This window comes from Leptodactylus fuscus, chromosome 6, assembly GCF_031893055.1.
Source record: "Leptodactylus fuscus isolate aLepFus1 chromosome 6, aLepFus1.hap2, whole genome shotgun sequence".
NCBI classification, from domain to species: domain Eukaryota; kingdom Metazoa; phylum Chordata; class Amphibia; order Anura; family Leptodactylidae; genus Leptodactylus; species Leptodactylus fuscus.
Window position 1 is genome coordinate 172,887,074 of NC_134270.1, and position 25,730 is coordinate 172,912,803.

Consider the following 25,730-nt stretch of genomic DNA (forward strand, 5'->3'; position numbering starts at 1 on the left):
CTTCCAAAATTCACTTTTATGGCTCTTAACATGAGCCCTTCCAAATTAAGTTACAGGCCCTTAATTTGAGCTCCCAGCAGAGATTGAGGCCCTTCAGGTGACTTCAGCCTCTATCTGCAGAGTTTTAGGCCGTTTAACTTAGTTCAGCCTTGTACCAGCAGAGATTTGTTGGTTCTTTGGGTGAGTTGACCTTTAAACAGCAGAGATTTCGTTTTTGGCCCTTGGGGTGACTAGAGCCTTGTAGCAGCAGTGTTTTATTTTTTGGCCCTTGGGGGGACCCCTAAAAAACTGATTTGCAGGCCCTTGGGGGGTATACATGAAAAATTAATTGAAATAATAATTAAAAAAAAAAAAAAGGGTTTTTTTATGATTACATACTGGAGAAGGGACTGGAGTTGTAGGAGGAAGAGTGAATTGGGTGCTGGCAGCCCCTCTCTAGTAATTGGACTGTGGACTGGCTATACAGCTGGATATTCACTTGCACGTCCTCGCCCACGTCCCCTGCTGCTACGCTGCTGCATGATTTGCAGTTTCACTGTATATTAAGCTCTGAAAAGCTCTGTTATTTCCTGCCTAGCCAAAGCTAAAAGCACTGTATCGCCCTGAGACCAAGCTCTCCCTATCACTCCAAAACGAAAATGAGACGAAGATGGCCGACACTATTCTTATGAAGCAGAGGTCACATGTTTTCGGCAGCCAATGGGTTTTTTCAATTTTTTTCACTGCCTCCGTTGTCGTAGTTCCTTTCCCACCTTCTCTGCACAGTTATTGGTGCAAAAAATGCGCCAGGGAAGGTGGGGGGGAATCGAATTTTTACTGCATTTGCGGCCTTGTATTCGATTGGAATCGAATACATCAAACGGCCTGATATTCGATCGAATACCCATTCGATCGAACGGTGTTCACTCATCTCTATTATTAGGGTTACATATCAAAGGGTTAATCTGCTCCAGAAATGTATTTTTGCTACAAAGAGACCATCTGGGATTAATGAAATGAATAGTAATGTATTACATAGATGTGAGTATTATCATTCTACATACAGTGCACCTACTCACCACTACAGGGAATCACTGCAGTCCCAGGTAAAGGTTTGAATAACACATGTGATCCCATATCACGTCATACAGAAGTATCATCTCTATACTGAGCCTACTTTTTTAGACAATTTAGGCCAATATTTAACAATATTTTTTATCAGTGCAAACTTAGACAGTCTGAAAATACTCCAGATTCATCATAATGTGAGATGCTGGATGATAAATTAGACATATTGTTAGACTGACTCGACTTCATTTATACCATGTTTTAGTTGGCTTATTTTATATAAAAATTTTCATCAATATTTTGGCGCTTTTGGGAAGCATTAATGAGATGCCCCTTTTCCTGATATTCCACACCTAGGTGTTCTACATTGAGCCAAAGATGTGCCATATCTATGTCAGAGTCTAGCCATAACCATAGCAGTGAATCTGGACCTCAGTCTCATTTAATAGAACATGTGATTCTGGACCAAAATATAAAGCACTTTAATTACAAATGTTGCTGTTTTCTGCCTAAAAACCTCTATAAATTTCCCGCCGCTAGGTGTCTCCATTCTGTCTAATTTGCTGTTCACTCCCTGTTCCCACATCATCCCAACCACAGCTCTATTCCCTCATCTACCTTTGTCCTGCCCCAGAGAGGGCAGCACTACTAGCCATTTTATTTTTTTACAATCATTCTCCTTGGGCTGAGTTCAGACAGAGTTTTTCAGTCTGGAATTTGATGCGGAGGCCGTCTCAGATTCCGGACCCAAAAACCAATAGCAACGACTGGATGCCGGTGCACGCAAAAACCCAATTAGGAAGCGGTTTTTGGAGCGTTTTCTGGAGCGGTTTTTAGTAAAAACCGCTTCAGAAAACGCCAGGTGTTTTTTCCCTCCCAGACAGTGAATGGACCGTAAAAAATAAAACGCGTTGCGATTTTTGCCAAGAACCGTGCCAAAACCGCGACACGGTTTCCACCTCCCATTCACTTCTATTGACTTCTTGAGGTGGAATCCGCCTCAAGAAAGGTCACGTCGCTAGAGGTCTCCATAGACCACCATTTTGAGAGGGCAGATTATGACATGGATTCTGTGCCATAATCCGCCCCCTCTGTTCCCGTGTGAATGGGCCCTTAGGCCAAAATATGCTCTTATATCTTAGTAAGAATATACAGGAATCTTATTTTCTTATGGTAGAGCTGGAAGGGACCTCAAGGGCCATCGGGTCCAACCCCCTGCGAGTGCAGGTTTTCCTAAATCATCCCAGCTATATGTTTATCCAGATTCCGCTTGAAGATTTCCATTGATGGAGCGCCCACCACCTCCCGTGGCAGCCTATTCCACTCTCTCACTCCCCTCACTGTCAGAAAGTTTTTCCTAATGTCTAATCTGTTTCTCTTTCCCTTTAGTTTCATCCCATTGCTTCTTGTACTTCCTTGTGCTAATGAGAATAGGGGAGATCCCTCTGCACTGTGACTACCTTTCAGATATTTGTAGACTGCTATTAAATCTCCCCTCAGCCTTCTCTTCTGCAAACTAAACAATCCCAGTTCTTTTAGCCGCTCCTCATAGGACATGGTTTGCAGACCTTCCACCATTTTGGTTGCTCTTCTCTGGACTTGCTCCAATATATCGATGTCTTTCTTGAATTGAGGCGCCCAGAACTGTACACAGTATTCCAGGTGTGGTCTGACCAGGGAAGAGGACAGCGGAATAATGACCTCTCTTGATCTAGATTCAATGCTTGTCTTAATACATCCCAGAATTTTATTCGCCTTTTTTGCAGCAGCACCGCACTGTTGGCTCATGTTGAATTTGTGATCTACTATTATGCCCAAGTCCTTTTCCCCTATGCTATCACTTAGTTCTATTCCTCCCATACTATATATGTTTTATCAGTGTCTATCTATCAGTGCCCCTATTATAACTTCTAGAAGAAGAATTTTAGCAGCAAAAGACACACAGTAGCTGGAGTCAGGATGACTTTGTGGACACTTTGTGTACCTGGTGAGCAGGCAAAGCTGAATTCGACTGCTGAATCTGAAACACCTATGACCTGGCTGCCGACATTGCAGAGTGATTTAGTCGCACACCCCCGAGTGGAAAATGCAGCTGAATTGGATCCTGCAAAATAGACATAAGAATGTTCAGTACGGTGATAGGGCCCATTCCCACGGAATAATGCTGCACTGGGTTCCGTCTTACGCGCGCTACACATTGAAATCAATGGGAGGCTTTTTAACCCATTGATTTCAATGTGCTACGTGCGTAAGACGGAACCCATTGAAGTCAATGGGATTCTGTTTTGAAGCGCCTCACTCTGACACATGTTTACGTTTCATAATGAGCGTAGCGTTACTCTGTGGGAACGGGCCCTAAGATCTCATATATTGTCAGAAAGAAAAGAGAAAGACAAACGTGATGATAGCAGCTTTGTCCTCAGATCTAAAAATGTCACTGATGATTGTAGCCATGTTATGTGCTGCCTAGAGATGAGCGAACACTGTTCGGATCAGCCGATCCGAACAGCACGCACCCATAGAAATGAATGGAAGCACCTGTGACGCTGACTTTGCCGCCGGCTGGCGTCACAGGTGTTTCCATTCATTTCTATGGGTGCGTGCTGTTCGGATCAGCTGATCCGAACAGTGTTCGCTCATCTGTAGTGCTGCCATCAGGAGAAAAAGTAGCATTTTAGAAGTTTGTATGAGTCACTGTCTCCTTGCCCATCAGCACCTCAAAATCATCACTGGGGGGCAGTAGGTTGCCATGGAGGAGGGGCTTAATGAATGTAATCAATTCATGTTTGCCAATTTACTAATCCTTCCATAGGCAAGATATAATAGTATTTCAGACAGTTTTAGGATATGATCACACAGAATATGTACAGTCATGGCCAAAGGTTTTGAGAATGACACAAATATTATATTTTCACATGATCTGCTGCCCTCTGGTTTTTATGTGTGTTTGTCAGATGTTTTTATCACATACAGAAATAGAATTGCAATCATATTATTAGTAACAAAAGCTTATAGTGACAGTTAGAATGAGTTAATGCAGCAAGTCAATATTTGCAGTGTTGACCCTTCTTCTTCAGGACCTCTGCAATTCTCCCTGGCATGCTCTCAATCAACTTCTGGACCAAATCCTGACTGATAGCTCTCCATTCTTGCACAATCAATGCTTGCATTTTGTCAGAATTTGTAGGTTTTTGTTTGTCCACCCGTCTCTTGATGATTGACCACAAGTTCTCAATGGGATTAATATCTGGGGAGTTTCCAGGTCATGGTCCCAAAATCTCTATGTTTATGTCTATCTCTTCTTCGCCAAACTGCTCTTGGACAGTTGGGAGAAGTTGATCTTGGAGGACATTCTGGTCCCATTCTTTATTCATGGCTGTGTTTTTAGGCAAGACTGTGAGAGAGCCGATTCCCTTGGCTGAGAAGCAACCCCACACATGAATGGTTTCAGGATGCTTTACAGTTGGCATGAGACAAGACTGGTGGTAGCGCTCACCTCATCTTCTCAGAATAAGCTGTTTTCCAGATGTCCCAAACAATCGAAAAGGGGATTCCTCAGAGAAAATGACTTTACCCCAGTCCTCAGCAGTCCACTCCCTGTACCTTTTGCAGAATATCAGTCTGTCCCTGATGTTTTTTCTGGAGAGAAGTGGCTTCTTTGCTGCCCTCCTTGAGACCAGGCCTTGCTCCAATACTCTCCGCTTCACAGTGCGGGCAGATATACTCACACCTGCCTGCTGCCATTCCTGAGCAAGCTCTGCACTGCTGGTAGCCCGATCCCGCAGCTGAAACACTTTTAAGAGACGGTCCTGTTGCTTGTTGGTCTTTCTTGTGCGCCCTGGAGCCTTTTTGCCAACAATGGAACCTCTCTCCTTGAAGTTCTTGATGATGCGATAGATTGTTGACTGAGGTGCAATCTTTCTAGCTGTTATACTCTTCCGTTAGGCCATTTTTGTGCAGTGCAATGATGACTGCACGTGTTTCTTTAGAGATAACCATGGTTAACAGAAGAGAAACAATGATGCCAAGCACCAGCCTCCTTTTAAAGTGTCCAGTGGTGTCATTCTTACTTAATCATGACAGATTGATCTCCAGCCCTGTCCTCATCAACACCCACACCTGTGCTAATGGAGCAATCACTGAAACGATGTTAGCTGGTCCTTTTAAGGCAGGGCTGCAATGATATTGAAATGTGTTTTGGGGGATAAAGTTCATTTTCTAGGTAAATATTGACTTTGCAAGTAATTGCTGTTAAGCTGATCACTCTTTATAACATTCTGGAGTATCTGCAAATTGCCATTAGAAAAACTGAAGCAGTAGACTCTGTAAAAATTAATATTTGTATCATTCTCAAAACTTTTGGCCATGACTGTACAAGCGGAAAAATTAACAATGTAGGTCCTGTTGCGGAATCTGCAAGTTCTGCACCAGCCAGGCAGATGTCAGGTGGAATTTACAGTTGATTTAGAGGCATAATCTGCATAACATTCAGCTGCTTGAACATATACTTGGGCTAAGGACCCACGAGACAACCCACAGCAATAAAGCACTGTGGGAAAAACTGCATTGGCAATGCATTGCGGTTCTTACCGCTGCGCTTTAAACAGAAAGCTCACAGTTTTCCTCCGCCGATTTTCTGTTACAGTTTTATCTATGGGGAAACTGCCGGCGTTTCTGTAGATATAATTGACATACTGCAATTTCTAAATCCATGCTGGTTTTGGAAATTGCGGCTTGTCTGCACTGTGGTTTTTACCGCAAAGTGGGCATGAGATTTGTTTTAATCCCATTCACTTTGCCTGTACTGTAAAATTCAGCAATTTTTCCCGTGGCAAATTGCGGCGTTCCCGACCTGTGGGGCCCCGGCCTTAGGATGGAAATCATACTGCAAAAAACAAACCCTCAAGTGGCAACAAATTATGTTATGGATTTTAGGATGCAACAATATAAAAAAAACATATTTTGTCTACATTTAATCTGTTTTTTTAACACCTTGCTGTGTTTTTTTTTTTTTTTTTTTTTTTTGGTTCTTCATAATATTTTTTGAGAACCATAAGTTTTTTTTTTTACTCATACTGTTTTTAGTCATTTTCAATTTTATTTTTTTTTTTATAACTATTTTATGGTTCCATTGTCAGGATCAGGCTCAGAAGTATCTAAAGAAAGGTTCAATCCTAATGAGACAAAGAACGTATTTTTGGTACCTGTTATTTTTACTCTCTCGAGAACACATGTATCCTCATTCCCTATACATGTGACAATATCTGTGGGAGAACACCCGCTAGAGTCAGCAGATATGCAGGATGGACAGACCACTCCATTGGTGGTAGTGTTTACAGCTGGACCTGGAGACAGATAAGAGAAAGAGAGAACAATATAAAATAGACACGGGAAAATTATACAATGACTTGTTTTTATGACTCTTTCACTGTACAGTTTACCAAGTATAAGATCATATCAGCAAGAACATCAGTTATACATTACACAGAGTACTACAGGGCAGTCCGCACAGATGGTAGATAATTGTGTACAAAGAAACAAGTCTGTCAAGTCCAACGTATAAACCTACCAAGTTGATCCTGTGGAAGACAAAAAAAAAAAAAGCCCACAAGGCTGAAAGGCTGAAGCCAATTCCTTCTCAACTACTAATATATCAAATGGACTAAGTCCTTCGGTCAACATCCATGAGAAGATCTCAACTAAAGGCTGGTCTTACACGACCGTAGTTTAAGACCGCAAATGGTCCGCAATTCAGGGTTTTCAATTGCGGACCATTTGCGGACACATTATATTCAATGTGGCCTTTTACACCATCGGATATTTTATCCGTGGTGTGGCCAGGCCGCAACCGTGGTCCGCAAATTATAGAAAATGTCTGTAATGGCCGTAATTCATAGAACTCTATGGGCGAGTGCGGCAGGACACGGGCATTTGCGGCGTCTATGTTGATGATCAGCAACTAGTTTTGCTGATCAGCAACTTGCGGACCGTAAAAGCATTACGGTCGTGTAAGACCAGCTCCAGTGTGTATAATACAGCTGTATTTATGCACCTATACTTCAGCCGCAGGGTCTGACAGTCTTATGACTCAGATTGAGTCATTGTACCCTCACCGGCCACTTTATTAGGTACACCTGTCCAACTGCTCGTTAACACTTAATTTCTAATCAGCCAATCACATGGCGGCAACTCAGTGCATTTAGGCATGTAGACATGGTCAAGACAATCTCCTGCAGTTCAAACCGAGCATCAGTATGGGGTGATTTGAGTGCCTTTGAACGTGGCATGGTTGTTGGTGCTAGAAGGGCTGGTCTGAGTATTTCAGAAACTGCTGATCTACTGGGATTTTCACGCACAACTATCTCTAGGGTTTACAGAGAATGGTCCGAAAAAGAAAAAACATCCAGTGAGCGGCAGTTCTGTGGGCGGAAATGCGTTGTTGATGCCAGAGGTCAGAGGAGAATGGCCAGACTGGTTCGAACTGATAGAAAGGCAACAGTGACTCAAATAGCCACCCGTTACAACCAAGGTAGCCAGAAGAGTATCTCTGAACGCACAGTACGTCGAACTTTGAGGCAGATGGGCTACAGCAGCAGAAGACCACACCGGGTGCCACTCCTTTCAGCTAAGAACAGGAAACTGAGGCTACAATTTGCACAAGCTCATCGAAATTGGACAATTGAAGATTGGAAAAACGTTGCCTGGTCTGATGAGTCTCGATTTCTGCTGCGACATTCGGATGGTAGGGTCAGAATTTGGCGTCAACAACATGAAAGCATGGATCCATCCTGCCTTGTATCGGTAACGGTTCAGGCTGGTGGTGGTGGTGTCATGGTGTGGGGAATATTTTCTTGGCACTCTTTGGGCCCCTTGGTACCAATTGAGCATCGTTGCAACGCCAAAGCCTACCTGAGTATTGTTGCTGACCATGTCCATCCCTTTATGACCACAATGTACCCAACATCTGATGGCTACTTTCAGCAGGATAATGCACCATGTCATAAAGCTGGAATCATCTCAGACTGGTTTCTTGAACATGACAATGAGTTCACTGTACTCCAATGGCCTCCACAGTCACCAGATCTCAATCCAATAGAGCATCTTTGGGATGTGGTGGAACGGGAGATTCGCATCATGGATGTGCAGCCGACAAATCTGCGGCAACTGTGTGATGCCATCATGTCAATATGGACCAAAATCTCTGAGGAATGCTTCCAGCACCTTGTTGAATCTATGCCACGGAGAATTGAGGCAGTTCTGAAGGCAAAAGGGGGTCCAACCCGTTACTAGCATGGTGTACCTAATAAAGTGGCCGGTGAGTGTAGAAAAGCCATCAGCCTGGGTATTTAGCCTGATGGTGATTCCAGGGTTTACAGTCATAATGTGTGCGATGTAACCAAAATAAAGTTGCGTGTGCTTTCCAGAATTCTCGGAGTAAGCGCAGCATTTTTTTCCATTGTTGGTCATCCTTCTCTGCATTACCATCCCATGTGGGTGTTGGGGATCCCTGCTGCTCTAATTTCACCGATTAGGTGGCAACCCCTTGGACCCCAAAATCTCATTGCTGGTGATTCAAAGGAGAAAAGGAGGACGATCCTGCCACCCAACCACCCAGATTGTGTGTAATACAGATGTGAACTGAAAGTCATGTTTTCAACACAGTTCCCGTGCCTGCTACATGACAATGCTGTAATATTATGATGCTGAACATTTACAAAATGTAATATAAATTATAATTCCTTATAATATAAATTAGCAAAATGTAATAGGAAGGGGTTAACAAAATTAAATGACTAAACAAAAGTGAGCTCTAAATTAAACCCGTATTTGGTGGGATCTTTGCCCTTTGCCTTCTTCAGTTCTTCTCTGTACATTTGCACAGTTTTTGAAGGAACTTTTCAGGAGGATTGTTCCCACATCTTAGAGAATTAGAGATATTCTGTGGTGTAGGGTAGATTCTAAAAAACAGGTTCTGCCTGATATGCTTTGGATCCAGTAGGTGTCGCTGCCTCCTTTGGCTGATAGTATGACGCACCACCTGCTGTAACCACGTCAAACAAAAACCAGTTGAATATGGGAGAGGCGTAGCTTTTCTGTATTTCAACAATGGAGCACCTAAGGGCTCGATCACACAGTTTTTTGGCAGCAGATTTTGACGCGTAATCCGCCTCAAAAACCACTGGCAAAACTGGCTCTCATTGACTTCAATGGGAGCCGCTCGCTTTTTTCCACTAGCCATTAGTGTAAAAAAAAAGAGAGATGTCCCTTATAGCCACGGATTCCGTGTCTGCATTAGCTGTGGCATCCATGGTGCGAGACTCCCTCCCGATTAGGCCCATTCATCTGCACTGCATCGGCATACCGTCGCGGCTAGTCGCGCGAAAAGTTCACATGCGGAATATACATTCCGCTGTGTGAACATACCCTCAAAATACCAAGTTGGAGCCTGCTAGACCACACAGCTAACACTTCCAGATTTGAGGCAGCGCCACGTATTAGATTAACGGCCCACCTGAATTAAACCACTCTATTCTAGACTGAACTATGGATGTAGATTGGCTTCAATCATTCTATCTCTTCAGTTAATCAAAGACAGACTGGATGATGTTTGGATTAAGGATATATCTGTGGGGACAATAGGATCACTTCTTCTCCAAATGGTAAAGGTTATGGTATTTAGGTTTCTCTTTTTCGTTTTCAATCACTTAGTTTTGTTACTTTACAAAATGAAACTATTTCAACTTTTTTTTTCTAAATTTGTGATTTTCCTTTTGAAATTCAATTAACCTCTATGACATTCAAGAAGATGGTCCATCAGTCTATTGAATCAATAGTTGATTTTCTTAAAATAGGACTGGGATCTATTAGTGAATCCATCATGTTTCACGCTTAAAAAAGAATAAAAGAAAAAAAGTTCATGTTTAACAAAAATTACGGAATGTTGTGTTAGGAATCGTAGCCAATGTCACTTTATTTCCCAGGTATAGTAAAGGTATGAAAAAGGCAAACATGAAATATAACAAAGTGGATGACTTACTTGGAGGAATAGCAGGGGTACAGTTGTCAGAGTTACAACATGTCATTGATGCCCATATACGTCCATGACCATTGCTCATACTGCCCGTGAAGCCACAATACGTTGTATTAAGGCAGGACCTGATGAATATTGGAGTAGCAGTTCCACCTACAAGTGAAATTTAAAAAAAAAAAAAAATTAAGAAATTGGATTAGAGATTAGTAGAAAAAGTTTTTCATTCTGTACAGTGTTTGACAGCCTACTGGGTCTAAATTCTTGCAGACAACAATAGGGGGAATTTATCAATAAATCTATGACATCTTTCCAGTGTAGATGTGTTATTGCACTATGAAGAACTATGTGAGGCTATGGACTTGGAACTCTGCGTGTTCTCTATCTACAGTATTCTTACAATGGGAGCTATTGTGTTTGGAGACCCTGCCTACAGCCAGGATTCTTTTGTCTACTCCAGGGAGGAACTACTGCAGATTAGGCACACAGCTGGTCTACATGCGGCCAGAGCTGCCTTCCCCATGAGCCCCCAATGTTACAGTTATGTAAATACCAGACAACCATGGTACTGAATGGTGCTGCCCATGTGTATCCTTGACTATTGCTCATACTGCCTGTGAGGCCACAAAAATTTGAATTCAGGCATGACCTGATGAAAACTGGAATAAAAGCTCCACCTACAAGTGAAAAAAAAATATTAAGGGATTGTCCTAGAGATTAGAAATGAGAGTTGTTCTTGCTGTACAATGTTTGACAATCTACAGAGTCTGAATTCTTGTAGAGATCGAAACGGGCAAATTTAACAACAAAACTATGACAGCTTTGTGATGTAGATGCATTATAATGTGGTGCACATTTGGTGCTTGGCCCCATTCTATTCCTTGCTCTCCACTTTCAGCAAATCAGAGAGCAGAGTGGGCTAAAGAGAGGAGACCTCGGCCTGACATATTTATTATAACTCACACCAATTACCTGACAGATTTTATGCTGTAGATATCTATAACATGTATGAGCGGTTTATCTTTAATTAATTTCCCTACTGAACATAGGTATGGTTTTTTACGACAAACCCTTTAAAGTATGCTATGTAGACTTGGTCGAACTTTTCAAGATTTGTTTTGGCAAATAGTAGGGCTAGTGCACATTTAGCGAAGAAAATCAAACAATCTCATCCTAAATACCGTATTGCCTACCTTATAGATGATCGAGGTAACAAAATTATTGACCCCTGCCTCATTGCAGAGCAGTTCCGTTTATATTATAAGTCCCTATATAATCTTAGAGAAGATCGCCAGACGTATCAGCCGTCTAAAGACAACATAGACAAGTTTCTGGACTCTGTGTCTCTTCCCGTCTTTCTCCTGCGCAATCTGTATCCCTGGCCTCCCCTATCACCTTGCTAGAAGTTAACGAAGCTATATCTTCCTTGAAACCGTTAAAGTCTCATGGACCCGATGGCTTCTCGGGGATCTATTACAAAAAATTTACAGACCTTTTGTCCCCTTATCTTTTGGCAGTGTTTAGAAAGGCGGCAGAGGAACAGTATTTCCTGGAGGAAATGTTGTCTGCTACCATTGTGACCCTCCCAAAGCTTGGCAAATCTCCCACTGTTCCGGCTAATTTTACACCCATTTGACTTCTTAACATTGATGTTAAACTATATGCTAAAATTCTTGCTGAGCGATTACTCCATCTTCTCCCCCAGCTGATAAACCTGACCAGGTGGGATTTGTGTTTGGTAGACAGGCCCCGGATGGCACGCGAAGGGTTCATAGACCTCATCCAGAAAGCTGAAAAAGATGGTGTGCCTTCTTTGCTCTTGGCTCTGGATGCCGAAAAGGCTTTTGATAGGGTCCACTGGAATTACCTTGATAGTCTCTTAGATAAGTTTGGTGTGGGCCCTGTCTTTAAGTCTGCTATTTTAACTCTTTACTCCCATCCGTCGGCTCATGTGCTCTCTTCGGGCTTTTCGTCTGAGTCTTTTCGGATCTCGAATGGAACCCGGCAGGGCTGCTCTCTATCTCCTATTATTTTTGCGCTAGTGATGGAACCCCTGGCGGAGTCCATTCGGGTGGCTGAGGACATTGAGGGTATTACTGTGGGCCGCCAGCAACACAAAATTGGTTTATATGCTGACGACGTTATCCTGGCTCTGACCTCCCTCCTTGAGGAGGGCTCTTCCTTGGCTCTTCCTTGAGTGCTGCTACTGCTGCCCTTATGAGATTTGGTAGGGTTTCTTATTACAAAGTTAATTCTTCTATATCCCAGATCTTTACCCATTGTCATTCCACGCTCATTGAAACGCGATCTTAGTATTAAATTCCCCTATCAATGGATTGATTCCCGTATTACGTACCTTGGCATTTCTCTGACGGTGCCTAGCTCTGATTTGTTTGCTGCCAATTATGTCCCCCTTCTGGCTAAGATTTCCTCCCTCCTTTCTTCCTTTTCTCAACCGATGTTGCCCTGGGCTAGCAGAATAGCCATCGTTAAAATGATGGCATTACCCCTCATTCTGTATACGTTTCGTACAGTTGCCCCCTCCCTGACTCGTATTTTCCTAAATAACAGTCTATTCTTTCTAAATTTATTTGGGAGGGTAAGAGGTCCAGGGTACGATTTAAAGTGATGACTAGGCCTTGGTCTCATGGAGGTGCGGGTGTCCCAGATGTTAAGTAATATTATATGGCATCTATCCTTGAACAGCTTAAAGTTGGTTGGGACGAGACTTCTAAGTGGCTTTGGGCTGAGGTTGAGGAGAGCCTGTTAGATGCCCCACTTATGAATATTCTGCGTCCTGGGGATCTGACCCCCACCAAGGTACACCCCCCTTTATTAGGTCTTAGGGCCTCCGTGACTGCCTGGCGTTATTACTTGTCACACACCTCCAGAGAAGATCTGGTTCCTTTGTCGAAATTGCCCTTATTGTATGTGACCGCTTTCCTGCCTCAGCTGAGACTTCGAGGGTGGGCCTCTAGAGGCCTCTATAAAATCGCCCATTTGTATTCTGAGGAGGGCTTGAAATCATTTTCTATGCTACAGGATGAATTTCACCTCCCCAAAACTGACTTTTTTTTAAATATTTGCAATTACGTCACCTTTTTTAATCCCGTGACCCCTCGAGGTTGACCATTCCCAGATTAGCTTTGAGGTTGTGGACTCGATCCTCGCCTGCTAAGAGTGGGTTGTCCACGTTTTATAATTTCCTCTCTGTCCCCACTGAGCAAGTCAAGCCTCTCCACCTGCTTTGTTGGGAATCAGATCTTGCCAGATCCATTTCTTTGTCAGATTGGTATGACGTAAATGGGTTTGTCAAACGTGTTTCTAAGGGTGCAGCCCACTGGGAAACGGCCCTGAAAGTAATGTTACGCTGGTATAGGACCCCAAGTCAACTGGCGCACATAGATCCCTCCTGTTCGAATCTTTGCTGGCGGGGATGCGGTCACGTAGGCTCCTTCATACATTTATGGTGAGAGTGCCCTCCGATTCTAGCCTTTTAGATGGCAGTGTTTCAATTTATGTCTACCATAGCTGGCCTTGTTATACGCCCCTCCCCCAATCTTGCTCTTTGTTTTTTGGATACTGGTCTTTTCCCCTCAGGGACACAGGTCATACTGGGGCAGATAGTGCTGGCAGCTCGAGCTATGATCGCTCGTCAGTGGAAGTCTGCTCTTTGTCTAACTGTAGCTGAGTTAATCCACCATGTTGACTTAGCATTTACTTTGGAACGTATGCTGGCCTATAAAAACCATACCTATACCAGCTTTCGCCTCAAATGGTCCCTTTGGTTCTCTTATATGGGCACTAGGAATGCATCTCCTCCCTTACAGTCTCAGGTTGGCCCCATTGCGACCCCTTAATTGCTTCCTGATAACGGGTGGCTTTATTTTTGCACTTGCTGTACCTTTTGTGACATCAGCGTTATACTCAGGTATATTGTTTTCGAGTGTGTTCTGCTTTCTTGTTTTCTTTTGTTTTTATCGTGTTACCCTTATTTCCTCTCTTTCTTGTTTCTTCTCGTTCTGTGGTTCTCTTTTTTTTTTTTTTTTTTTTCCCTCCCATTGTTCCTGTCCCCGTTTGCTCTTCTAGCTATACCGTAGATACTGATGTCTTGATATTTTTGGCGCTTCTGTATCCAGAACATTGAATGGCGCATTGACCTTGTATGCTGATTTATACTGTACGGTATTCTGATGGCTTTTTGTTCTGCTTGTTTTATATATTGTAAAACCCTTTTTTTTTTTTTTTTTTGTCTTTTTCAATAAAAATCAAATTTAAAATGAAATAAAGATTTGTTTCGGCTTTGTGCATTTTGATACCAAGATTTGTTTTGGATTGAATCAGTTTGGTATCAACCACAACTTAAAGTGGTGTAAAACATTGTGTAGAATACTCTTAGGGCTCCTAGGAACCTATCTATAAAACATAGTGTAGAACACTCTTAGGACTCCTAGGAACCTATCTATAACACATAGTGTAGGATACTCTTAGGGCTCCTAGGAACCCATCTATAAAACATAGTGTAGAATACTCTTAGGACTCCTAGGAATCTATCTATAAAACATAGTGTAGAACACTCTTAGGACTCCTAGGAATCTATCTATAAAACATAGTGTAGAACACTCTTAGGACTCCTAGGAACCTATCTATAAAACATAGTGTAGAACACTCTTAGGACTCCTAGGAACCTATCTATAAAACAGTGTAGAATACTCTTAGGGCTCCTAGGAACCTATCTATAAAACATAGTGTAGAACACTCTTGGGACTCCTAGGAACCTATCTAAATTTATTGAATTATGCAAATTTTCACAAATGCATGTCAGAGGCCCTAAAGCTAGGTCCTACATCTAGACAATTGACACCTTTCAAAACACATCTAGCCTCTAGAAATCCTCTTTTTAGGAAATTATCTTTTGTCAAGTCAGTTTGTTAAGTTGCAGACTTAAGGCACTACCAAACCAACATTTCTTCTCTCGTGCGAAAAGGAGTTAAACTCTCATGATTGTTTTTTTTTAATCATATAACTCACCAATAATTGCTTGTGTGCGTATGGATCCACATGTAAAGCCTGAAGCACAAGTTATGCTGCTGCCTGTGCATGATGGTGAAGTAGATGAAGTATAGGACATGCACTGTGTACACGAGAGAGTATTACCTATAAAAATATCACACAGTCAGCATATGATGACATATATTACATTACACTGCATGTTATATTATTATCAGGGTTACATATTCTGGCTAATCCCATCCACATGTTGCAGAAAAAAAATCTGCAGCAGAAACGTGATTTTAAAAAAGGCTAACTTTTTTGTGAATCGCATGTCAATAATATCTACAGAACTGGTGTTGTTTTTCGTACAGGTATAATAGAGGCAGAAAGTCCGCTGCAGCCACCAGATATTCGTTACACTGCGCCAGAGATGTGCCACTTGTGCCAGTCTTTAGTTGTAACTACAATAGTAAATTTGGACCTTAGTCTAATTTTATAGAGTATGTGATAATGGACCAAAATATAATGCAATTTATTACAAATGTTGCTGTTTTCTGCCTGAAAATCTCTTTAAATTTCCCACCACTAGGTGTCTCCTTTCTGTCTAATTTGCTGTTCACTCCCTGTTCCTAAATATATAATATTAAGCCCCTATCTTTGCCCAACCCCACTAATGCCCCTTATCCATCCTTATCCTGCCCCAGTTCTGCCCCCTTCAGCAGCAGGGAATTCATTATAATTACATTCTAGGACAGGTTTTACACACAGGGCAGTGCTGGTCGCCATTTTATTTTTTACAATCACACTCCTTAGGCCAGAGTTATCTCCTGTATCCAGCGCCGCACCTCCCATGAGGCGACCTGAAGCGACCGCTTCAGGCGGCGCTATGTCAGGGCCCCAGGGAGGGCGGCATTTTTGATTACCTAAGCCAGTCCAGGACAAGCTGTCCTGGACTGGCTTAGCACCGAGCGGTGGATTGGGGAGGCCACTGGAGCAGCGCTGCTCCAGCAGCCTCCCCTCACACTCAGGCAGAGAGCAGGTCATCTCTGTGCCTGCTCTCTGCCTGCGAACGGTGCTAAGCCCCGCCCCCTCCGATAAGCCCCACGCTCCGCCACGCCCCCCTCCTCCCGGTGGGAGGGGGGGCGGATTTCTGTAGTTCGCCTCGGGCGGCGAAAGGGGCAGGTTCACCCCTGCCTGTATCTTACTAAGAATATACAGACATCTATCAGTGCCCTGACATGTTTTTTATGCTTTTTCATTTTTTGTTCAAATGTTTGAGAATCTCTTTAAAGAGGACCTTTCATGGGTTTGGGCACAGGCAGGTCTATATACTGCTGGAAAGCCGACAGTGTGCTAAATTCAGTGCCCTGTCGGCTTTCCCGATCTGTGCCCCGGGTAAAGAGCTATCGGTACCGGTACCATAGCTCTTCATTGTCAGAAGGGCGTTCCTGACAGTCTTTCAGGAACATCCTTCTCCACAGCAGTGCCTATAGCGCTGTACAGTGTGAGCGGGGAGAAACGCCCCCTCCCCTCCTAATAGTGCTAGTCTATGGACGAGCACTGTGATCAGAGGGAGGAGGCATTCCTTCCCGCTCACACTGTACAGCACTATAGGTGCTGCTGTGGAGAAGGACGTTCCTGAATTCAGTGCACTGTCGGCTTTCCAGCAGTATATAGAACTGCCTGTGCCCCAAGTCATGAAAGGTCCTCTTTAATTGCTGATAGAAGAAGAATTTCATTAGTAGAAGACACATAATGGTTGGCGTCAGGATAACGTTATATACACTTTGTGTACCTTGTGTGCAGGTGATGCTGAATTTAGCTAATGAACCAGAAACAGTTATGTCCTGGCTGCCGAGACTGCAGAACGATTTTGTCCCACATCCTTGAGCAGAAGATGCAATTGAATAGGATCCTGCAGAGATGGACATAAGAACATTCACTGAGTATATTGTCAGAAAGGCAAACTGGATATTATATACGTTTAATCTGTTTCCTTAACCCTTGCTGTGAATTTTAAATTTTTATTATTTCTTCAGAATATTTTTCGACAGTCATAACTGTTTTACTTTTCCATTACACAGAAATATAAGGGCTTGTGTTTTGCGGGACAAGTTGCAATTCAATAATAATTCAAAGCTATTTCTGTTGCCATATGTTCCTGTTGGGCATGTACCTTTAAATTATGATTATTCCCTGTATATATGTAATATTGCTATTGTTATATGTCAATTGTAAGTCTATTGCTTACATGTGATGCATGACCAATAATTGCAGACAACTTGTGCGACTAGAAGGAGCTATGTCACTTCCCTGTGACCCGAGACTGAGACGCTTTACTGTCTTAGGGTGCATTCACACGGAGTAAAATGGAGTGTAATTTGGAGCATTTACGTAAATGCTCCGTAAACGCTCCAAAATTACACTCCATTTTACTCCGTGTGAATGCACCCTTATATGACTTTTTTTTTTTTTTAAATGTAGATTGTGAGCCCCACATAGGTCTCACAATGTACATTTTTCCCTATCAGTATGTCTTTTTGGAATATGGGATGGAAATCCATGCAAACACGGGGAGAACATACAAACTCCTTGCAGATGTTTTTTTGCCCTTGGCGGGATTTGAACACCAGGACTCCCACGCTGCAAGGCTGCAGTGCTAACCACTGAGCCACCGTGTGGCCCCTTATATGACTTTTTTGGAGTTGGTATTTGGTTATTAAATGAATCAAATTACATATAAGTTGCATGAGACTTCTATTGAATTCTATGGTGAAAAAGTTGCATAAAGAGATGAACGAACCTTGTGATATTTGTTATGTGGATATTTTGGCTAAATCAGACTTTGTCTAGAAATTTCTAAAACTCTAAGGCCACCCAAGAACCACAATTATACATAAGGAAAATAACAGGAGTCATACTCGGCCTCCCTCTTCTAGGCTCACTTGCAATGTATGGTTCCTCTAATGGTGGTTCTTAGGTGGTGAAACCAAAACTTTTGAAAAATTCAAGATGAATTCTGTTTGTTCTACACCGGTTCGTTCTCTTCTTGTCACATGTAACTTGAAGCTTGATCTGGCACCATCAGCAGCTGTGATTGGATTGTGAGTGCAGGCATTAAACCCCTGATGTGCTGCTGACAATATCAAAAGTGGTATAGAATGGATGGTCTATCATATAACTAAAGAAACTAAACAATGGCAAAAATGTGTCAGTATAGGACGATTAAAACTCAACTTTTATTGGTAATGTTCTGAAAAGAAAACCTCATATAAATAGTGCATAAGGTGGAGATTAGCTAATGCCCTCCTAGTACCACCCCCAAGTATTATTCGAGGGATCCATACAGATATATGTATATAAGTGGAACTATGGAGCTATTGCTGATTAGTTAAAAACAAAGCCAGTGTACCATCTGAATATAAGTGGCTACACTGCAAATTGCCAAAACAGTCCCCTATAAGTTACTCCAATAGGAATGTTACACACAACACTGGAGCACTATATATATAGGATGTAAAGGACTGTATCACTCTATAACTAAGGCAAAATCCAATGTGTGTAACGACCAAAGATATATATAAGGCTGACCTGAGCCCTGATACGTGGAGGAACTATGCAGCTAGATACGCCTAATATTAGCTATCATTCACACTGCATAGAATTAAAGACAGGCAAGCCAAACATTAGTGGTATTCTAAATAGCGTGTATAACAGCTATGATAAGTCTATAGCATAGCCGGACTCCAGAAACACTCTCAACGCGTTTCCTCCAGTGACTGTTAGTGACTGGGTTCATCAGGAGAGAAAGATTAACATGTTGCCCCCAACAAAAACAACAAATTCTGTGGTAAAAGCCGCAAATCCTGACAAGTATTTTTGGTACCTGTGATATTTGTTTTCTCAAGAACACATGTATCCTCATTCCCTGTACATATGACATTAACTGTGGATAAACACCCGCTAGGGTCACCAGATATACAAGATGGACAGATCACTCCATTGGGGATAGAGCTTACGACTGGAACTAGAAACAAACGAGAGAAAGAGAGAACAATGTAAAATAGAGACTGAAAAATTATACAATGACTTGTTTTCATGACACTGTCACTGTACTGTTTTCTATGTATAAGATCATGTCAGCGACAACATCATTTATACATTACACATAGTACTACAGGGCAGGTCACACAGATACCAGTAGTTCCTATTTATTATTATCTCATGCTCCAAAATTGAAAGTTTCCACTTTTTATATCTTTGTACAAGTTTCCAAAAGTTACTTGGGGTGTTCCTTCAGATTCATGGATATTGCTTTCATAACTTTCATCCTGCTCTTTCTTTGTTTCAGGCTTTGTTTCATGGCTGGAACTTATTAAAATCAAAGTCACTTGGGTTGGCCACTGAACCTATTTGGTTGGTCCTGAGATTCTCATACATAGTAACATACTGTAGTAGATAAGGTTGTATAAAGACACAAGTCCATCAAATTCAATCTATAAACCTACTGATTTGATCCAGTGGAAAGCAAAAACCCCCTTCAAGGCTGATGCCAATTATTTCCCAACTTTAAATATGGCAAATGGACTAAGTCTCTCGATCAACATCCTTGAGAAGTTCTCAACTAAGACCGGCTCCAGTGTGTATACTACAGCTGCATTTGCAACTATACTGCAGTCGCAAGTTCCAACAGTCTCATGACCCAGATTGAGACATTGTAGGTCCACAGAAAGCTGTCAGCCTTGGTATTCAACCCCAGGGTCAGTCCAGGGCTTACAGTCATAATGTGGACATACCCTTTTAAAAAATCATTTATTAGATCCTCTTCCTAATATAGGGAATGTTCACATCTGCATTGGAGGTTCCTTAGACTCTATTGTAGTCTGTTAAAATATTGTGGAGGAAAATTTCTACATGCCAAACTTTTACTTATGTCAAAATGGATGCACAAATGGATTTTTTTGGATACACAACGGACCCTGGGTTAGTTAATGGGGTCCCTCATGATCCAAGTACATCATTTAACAAATCCATTAATGTCGGGATTTCCATTTTCTCTTCCTATAAAAAGATAGAAAATTGAAATCCAGTAGATGTGAACTTACTCTTAGATCAGGGGCACAATTTGAAATTAACTCATTCCCGCCACCTTTTGACTTCCTGACCAAGCTCAATTTTTCAAAACTGACGTGTCACTTTATCCAGTAATAACTTTGAAATGCTTTAACTTACCAAAGTGATTTTGAGATTGTTTTCTCGTAACACATTGTACTTCATGTTACGCTAGGTACACACCTGTGTTCTTCTTTCCTTTCTGTGCTTTCCGTCTTCTGCATGCCAGAAGACGGAAAGCACAGACCGGGTCCGGCCGTGAGCGGCGGTGAGCGCTTTATGCTCTCCGCCACGAAACCGGATTTTTTAATCTGGACACAGAGTACTGCATGTCCGACTCTGTGTCCGGATTATTTACTCATTTTTGTTCCTGGCCTAAAGGTTTATTTATTTAGCTGTTTTTCTTAAATAAATCACTTTTCTGCAAGAGTTGTGTCCCTGTCTTTGACTGCTTGGGTTTGCACCACTGCTTCTACAAGCTACCTTCCACACACTATCTATGACACTCAATAAAATGGTCCATCAGTCCAATTAATCTATAGTTGACGAACATAAATTTGAATATAATCTATTAATGGATCCATCATGTTTCATGTGTTTTAAACAATTAATATCTAACCTAAATTACGGTATTCTGTGTTAGTAATCTTAGCCAATATCACTTAATTTCCCTAATATACTAAAGGTGTCAAAAATGAAATATAACAAAGTGGATAACTTACCGGTAGGAATAGTCGGGGTACAGTTGTCAGTGTTACAACATGACATTGATGCCCATATGCGTCCATTACTGTTACTCATACTCCCCATAAAGCCACAATATTTTGACTCAAGGCATGTCCTAATGAGAATTGTAGTAGAATTTGAACCTAAAAGTGAAACAGATTACTAAAGGATTGGATTTAAGATTAGAAACAAAAGTTGTTCTTGCTGTAAAGTGTCTGATGATCTGTCAAGTCTGAATTCTTACGGAGAAGAACAGGGGAAATTTATTAACAAATCTGTGTCAGCTTTCTGGTGTAGATGTGTTATAATGTGACACATATTTGGTATAAAGCCCCATGTGAGTTAATTATATCCGGACATTGATTTCCCAGTGTAGATTTCCATTCTGGCACATTGATGTGTTCCTGATTTATACTGAGTCTAAAACTTCTTTATAAATCATCTATGTCTTGTGCCCTTTATTATAATGCCCCAGTATCCCCTTTATTTTGACTACACGTGAGAAGGACTAAACAGTGGGAGGGGCTTAGTGAAAGGGGGTGGGGCTTAGTTTGCCAGGTTTACCTAGCAGATATAGTAGTTTTTAACTATGGGTAATAATGGGGTGAAAGAACTGGAGGATATTATAAGACATATTGCTAGGGGTTTTTTTTGTTAAGGGGTTAAAGGACTTCCTGGTATTACTGTATATTATTCATGTTTTGGAATTTTCAGATCAACGAGATATACATACAATATCACAAGTATAACAAATCTCTCTGATCATAGACACAACTTTTTTGAAGGAAATTAATGTGGGACCTATTAAGCAGAAGACAGACTGGGTCCACTAAGGTTGCAGGCGCATATACACTGGAGTGAGAAGATAACAGTATAATAATGATATGTGGGTGGCAAACCTACAAAATTTTGAGCTCTGCTGAACCTAAAAGTTCTTTACAAACCAGATACCGGTAATTAATTTCTTACTAATACATGTACAAAAGATAGTATTTTATCACATAACTTACCAATAATTGTTTCTGTGTATACGGATGCACATGTAGAGTTTGGTGCACAAGTGATGCTGTCGCCTGTACATGATGATGAAGTAGTGGATATACACCGTGTACACAAGAGAGCGTCACCTATAAAGATATGACACAATCAGCACATTTATCACTTATTACACTGCACATTATATTGTTATCAGGGTTACATATCAAAGGGTTAATCTGCTCCAGAAATGTATTTTTGCTACAATGAGACCATCTGGGATTAATGAGATGAAATAGATGTATTATCATACAGTAAATACAGTGCAGTTCCCTTTAACCCCTTAAGGACACAGCCCAAAGCCCGCCTCCATCCTCTTCAGCAGCATCATCTTCAGCCTCTTCTTTCGGCGGTGGATTGTAACTTCTAGGCCTCGGGTCTTGGGCAGAGAAGACTGCGCATGCCCACAGGCCATGAGAAAATGGCCGCTTACAATACTGTGCAAGCGGCCATTTTCTTGTGGCCTGTAGGCATGTGCAGTCTGCACTGCCCAAGGCCTAGAAGTTACAAGCCAACCCTGGAAGAAGAGGCCGAAGATGACGCTGCTGAAGAAGATGGAGGCGGCGCTGGAGAGAGTTCTCTCGCAACATTGGGGATGCCCCCAGTGCTGCGAGAGAGCTAATTTGCATACCGACAAGAACCGTGATTGTAGATGAACGGCGGCGCTGAGAAGACTATGAAATGTAGGAGAAGAATAGCCTTTCTTAAGGTTATTCCGACGTGGTACCTAGAATAAATTGTGTCTGAGTGATAGGATCCCTTTAAGGATCAGGCATCTAAAGTGATTCGGAAACTGTTTTGTGTAACACATTATACTTCATGTTAGTGGTAAACACTAATCAATATTTTTTGTATTTACTTATAAAAAAAATAATAGGAAATTTGAGAAATAAATAGCAATTTTCAAAATGTGAAATTCTCTGCTTTTCAGGCAGATAGTCATACCACCCAAATACATGAATAAATATTATCTATCAAATCTCTGCTTTATATCGGCATCATCTATTGATTGTCTTTTAATTTATTTTGGATGTTACAAGGCTTACAAGTGTAAAAACGATTTTCCAGATTTACAAGAAAATTCCCCAAACTAATTTTTTAGGGACCACTTCAGTTCTGAAAGGAATTATAAAGGCCTATATAATAGAAACCCCCATAAATCACCCCATTTTCACAACTATACCCCTCAAATAATTCAAAACAGCATTTGGGTCACTCTGGGGGTCACTTCTGGTATCTTTTCCCTCATAAGCACTAAATCTGGGGTGTCCCCTGATATTCACTCAAACAACTTTTATATTCCCTTCCTGTCGCTGCCAGTTGTGTTCTAATAATTTGTCAATTTTGCGTGTTTTTGTCTTCACATTACTAGATGTTATATTTTCTTTATTTTTCTGGTGACGTGGATATATAAGGCTTATTGTTTGCTGGATGAGATGCGTTTTGTGATGACATTATATTTGGGTGCCTACAACTTACTGAATACATTTTATTAACTCTTTCTTGCTGGATTAAAAAAAAAAAAAAGTCAATTCTGGCATTGCGTTTTACATTTTAAATTTCTCTGCCATGCATCGTACAGTATAAGTAACATGTGACCTTTATTCTGCGGGTCGGTACGGTTACGGCGATACCTCATTTATATTATTTTTTTATGCGATATTAATTCTGCAGAACAAAAACACATTTAGGGACATAAATCATTGATTTTTGCATTGCCATCTTCTGAGAGGCGTAACATTTTTATTTTTCAGTTGACAGTGTTGGTTGGGGGCTTATTTTTTGTGGGACAACTTATGCTTTTTATTGGTACTCTTGTGGACTACATATGATTTTTTGATCACTTTTCTTAGTATATTTTGTAAAGTGAGAAGGCGAAAAATCACTGCTTCCGGCGTTCACCATGTACATTAAATATTGTTTCAGTTTTGTTATACAGATTGTTACGGACGTGGCGATACCTAATATGTATTGCTGAGGTTCTGGCAGGATCACCAGGTATGTGAGGGTTCCGGGCAGCCTGGGGTCACTGCACAGACCCCAGGCTACATAATACAGATACCGACACCCCCGATCTCGCCGCGGGGGGTGCCTGAGGGGTCATTTACTTAACGGAACCCTTTGGTTTCTGTCGTCATGTTTGATGGCGGGATGCAAAGGTTAAAAGCTGAGCTCCGACTGGACGTTATTGAGGCGGGTGCTAGGTGTTAGTAACGCCTAGCACTAGCTCCTGATCCCCATCAAGGGGGTCTCTGAATGCTGGTCGTAAATTTACAATTGGTTGGTCTTCATAGACCAGGACCACCGGCTGTAATTTTAAGGCCGGCGGTCCTTAACCACTTCAGTACCGGGCCAATTTGTGGTCCAGGACAGAGACATTTTAGGTTTATTGTGTATGTGCAGTTTAGAGGGCTGTAACATTTTTCTCATACATCTCATTCAACTAATTTTTGCGTCTTTTTTCGGGGACACATAGGGCTTTATTTTTATGTTGTTTTTATTTTCGAATATGTTTTAATTTTTTTTTATATCCGGGAAAATATAAACATTGTGTCTGGTTTTCACTTTTCTTTTTTTTTTTTATTTAATAACACAAAGTGTCACTGAAAAACTTTATAAAATAGTTTTTCCTCTCCATTACGGTAACTTTTATTTTATATGGTGTATTCGGGGGTGGGGCTATACCCTTTAATAATAATCATTTTATTGGCGTCTTATTTTACTTTTTTTTAAATTATTTTATTTAATTTTTTTAAAAAAAAACTTTGTAATTTTTTAATATTTTTTTTCAGATGGTGTCCCCATAAAGTCATAAGAGACCTTTGGGGACATCTGATCACTTTTTTTTTTTTTTGTACTGGAGGCTGATTTCTCCTATAACTGGGGCTGGTACATTTAGCCTCAGTTGCAGGAGGAATACAGCCTCCTGCACGCTGTATGCACAGTATACAGACCTGATCTGGGTCCTGTAGGACCCAGCAGCTCTTGCAAGACGCTGCTCCCGGCGGATCACGTGACCACCGGGTCAGAGGGTGGCCGCATCATGGCGGCGCCCATAGCCGTGTATACAGCGCTCATTGATACTGGATGTCATCTCTAGATGTGCACCCCTTTGGGGGCGTGTCCAGTGTGCCAATCCACCGGACACTGAAGGCATCACTAGTAGGGGTCAGGCTGATGGGATCTGGATATATTCAATGTCGACTATTTTAATAATTCAGTGTACAGACAGGATCAGTGACTGCAGAGAGTGATGTATATATAGCAAATGTGTAACTTCACACTAAAGTCATTATTACGGTTCTGTCTATATATATATATATATATATATATATATATATATATATATATATATATATATTAAAAAATAAAGATATATTCGCAGACAGAACCTTTAGACTGCAATTGATGGCAGTCGAGGTCCACAAGCCCCCAGGAGGGCAGTCGTCTGCCTGAGCGCAGCAGCAGAATGTAAGCCGCAATACACACTGTATCAGTTAGTTTCACAGGTACTAATTAGTGTGTGCGGGCTGGACTACAACTACTTGTTAAGTGCACTGGGTAGCTGTGTATATGCAGTCTTAGGGTGAATTCACACTGAGTAAACGCTAGCTTATTCTGAACGTAAAACACGTTCAGAATAAGCGGCGTCTAAAGCAGCTCCATTCATTTCTATGGGAGCGGGGATATGAGCGCTCCCCATAGAAATGAATGGTCTGCTTCTTTCACTCCGTGCAGTCCCATTGAAGTGAATGGGGAGTGCCGGCGTGTACGCTCCGGCATGAGC

General features: G+C 41.6%; 1 protein-coding gene across 1 annotated transcript in view; it reads right to left on the reverse strand.

Moving 5' to 3' along the window:
• The window catches only part of LOC142209170 (uncharacterized), a 302,576-nt gene that overhangs the window by 17,484 nt on the left and 259,362 nt on the right, over positions 1-25,730 (reverse strand). Inside the window, exons 3-4 of the mRNA XM_075278101.1 lie at positions 6,252-6,392; positions 3,032-3,151 (exon numbers count right to left, since the gene is read on the reverse strand). Of these exons, the coding sequence (XP_075134202.1) occupies positions 3,032-3,151; positions 6,252-6,392 (261 nt within the window). The remainder of the gene's footprint in view (positions 1-3,031; positions 3,152-6,251; positions 6,393-25,730) is intronic.